General features: G+C 20.1%; 1 protein-coding gene across 1 annotated transcript; it reads right to left on the bottom strand.

The window, feature by feature from the left end:
* Positions 1–800: 800 nt before the first annotated feature.
* PRSY57_1475000 (hypothetical protein) lies at positions 801–2,262 on the bottom strand (the record flags this gene model as incomplete). The annotated part of the gene is made up of 1 exon (XM_012910346.2): positions 801–2,262. A coding segment is annotated over one exon (1,462 nt), but the record flags the coding sequence as incomplete, so codon positions are not given.

Here is a 2,262-nt window from a genome sequence, read left to right as displayed (position 1 = left end):
TTTTTCATTACCGCTTAAATTTTTTTTTAATTTTTTTTTTTTTTTCCATTATATATATATATATCAATAATGTTGACAGAAAATGGCATAAAATAAAATAAAATAATTACATTCATTTAACAATTTACAAATATGAATTCTTAAAAATCTATTTCATAAATTGACACAAAGAAATACATATATATATATATATATATTAATGTAAATATGAAATTACTCAAAAGAAAATTTTGTTTTCTTTTTCTTAATTAAGGATATGAAAATATAATATAATAATAAAATATAGAATATATTAAATATTCATCAATTAAATATAAAAACTATTAATTTGTATTATATATATATATATATATATATAATTTAATTTTTTTTTTATTTTTTTTTTTTTTATTTATTTTTTTTTTATTTTTTATTTTTTATTTTTTTTTTATATATTTTTTTTTTTTACAGTCTAATTTTTTTTCGGATAATAATTGTACTAAACATTTAAAAAATTTTTTTTAACATACACAAAAACTTATAAAAACAAAACAAAAATGTGTAACAAATAATAACGTAGCGAGGACAAAATTTTATAAGAAATATTATGAAAGTTAACTTGAACAATATATATAATTATGTAGAACTTAAAGAGCATATATGTGTGTATATTATAATATATTTTCATTAATTTGTATATATATATATATATAAATACACTAATAAGAAAATATAAGTACAATGAGTAATATACATTTTTAATTACATATATATATATATATATATATTATAGTGTTATGTTTATACATTGCTTATGTACCTTAATTGTTTTCAAATAATATACTTTCAGCATCATTTAATAGAATTTCGGTGTTTACTAATAATCTCTGATATGAAGGAAAATGATACCTTTCATATTCTTTTACTAGCATTTCACATTTATTCATTTTTGTTAATATAACATGGATATCGTAAACGAGAGCCATTATTTCAATTTTCGCTATAGCATAACGGTAAAATCTTACCAAACCTTCTTCAGATTCTACGCGAGGATAAAAACTTTGTAAACATTTACAGCGATCAAGTAAATCATTATACAACGCATTATTGTGTTCAATGAATTCTAAAACATTTATTAAACTGTTTACCGTTCCAGATAAGCGTGCAATTTCATTATAATTATATGGTTCCTTCTTTTCTATTTTACCATAAAATGGTTTTACAATAAAAAGACAATAATTTAAGATATAATATGCAGCTTGTAATAAATATCCATCTTTAGGTAATAACGTACCATTAGAAGATATATTAAAAAGTATATTACTATAATCCCTACGAATTTTATTTGTTATTAATGTAAAATTACTTAATATTTTTCTTATTAAAGAAAATGTTTTTTTCTCTTCAAATACTATGCTTTTTAGTAGATGTTTTTCACCTTTTGTTATATTTCGAACAAGACTTCTTCTTTTCAAATCTAATAAAATTGCCCTGATTCTCTTGTTATTTTCTTTTATTAACGGAAATTCTTCATTTGAAAAATCACAGATATCTTTCTCATCCCTATCAACATAATTTTTCTTATATAAATTCACAAATTTATATAAGTTAAAATCAGGAAAATTAAAATTAACATATTTCAAAGCATCATCGCTAAAATATAAATATTTAATCCTTTCATGCTTAAATATTTTAAGAATTTTTTGTAATGTTAAATTCCCAACAACCTGTTCACTTAAAAAACTAAACATATCCATAGATAAATAATCATCAAAAAATAACATTTCAGATACATATAAACTTTCCATTTCTTTTAAATATGGATGTTCAATTCGAAAAGGATTACGAAGATTTTTAAAATTAACTTTTTCACCTCTATATAAAGGATATTTAATATTCATCTTTTCAACATCCTCTTTTGTACTTATACCTAAACCTAAATAACTCTCAATTAATGAAAAATCAAAATTTTGATTAATATCTTTACTTGTTATAATTATATTTCTAAATTCATCGATATCATCGTTGCTTATATATATTGATTTATCATTAACAATATAAGATAAACTTTCTTCAAATTTATATATGTTTTTTTTTCCTAAATCTCTATTCTTTTGAGCTTTCTTTTTTTGTTCTTCTTCCTCTTCATCATCTTCTTCATATTCTTCTCCTAAATCTTCTGGAATATCTTCTTGATCTTTTTTATTATATTTTACACTTCTATGTTGTTTTGGTATAGCTCCTTTAGATGAATCGGAAATATATATTACATCCTCAGTTGAA

Source organism: Plasmodium reichenowi, chromosome 14, assembly GCF_001601855.1.
Source record: "Plasmodium reichenowi strain SY57 chromosome 14, whole genome shotgun sequence".
Taxonomy (NCBI): domain Eukaryota; phylum Apicomplexa; class Aconoidasida; order Haemosporida; family Plasmodiidae; genus Plasmodium; species Plasmodium reichenowi.
The sequence above is the reverse complement of the archived record's forward strand: the minus strand, read 5'-3'. Positions and strand labels throughout refer to the sequence as shown.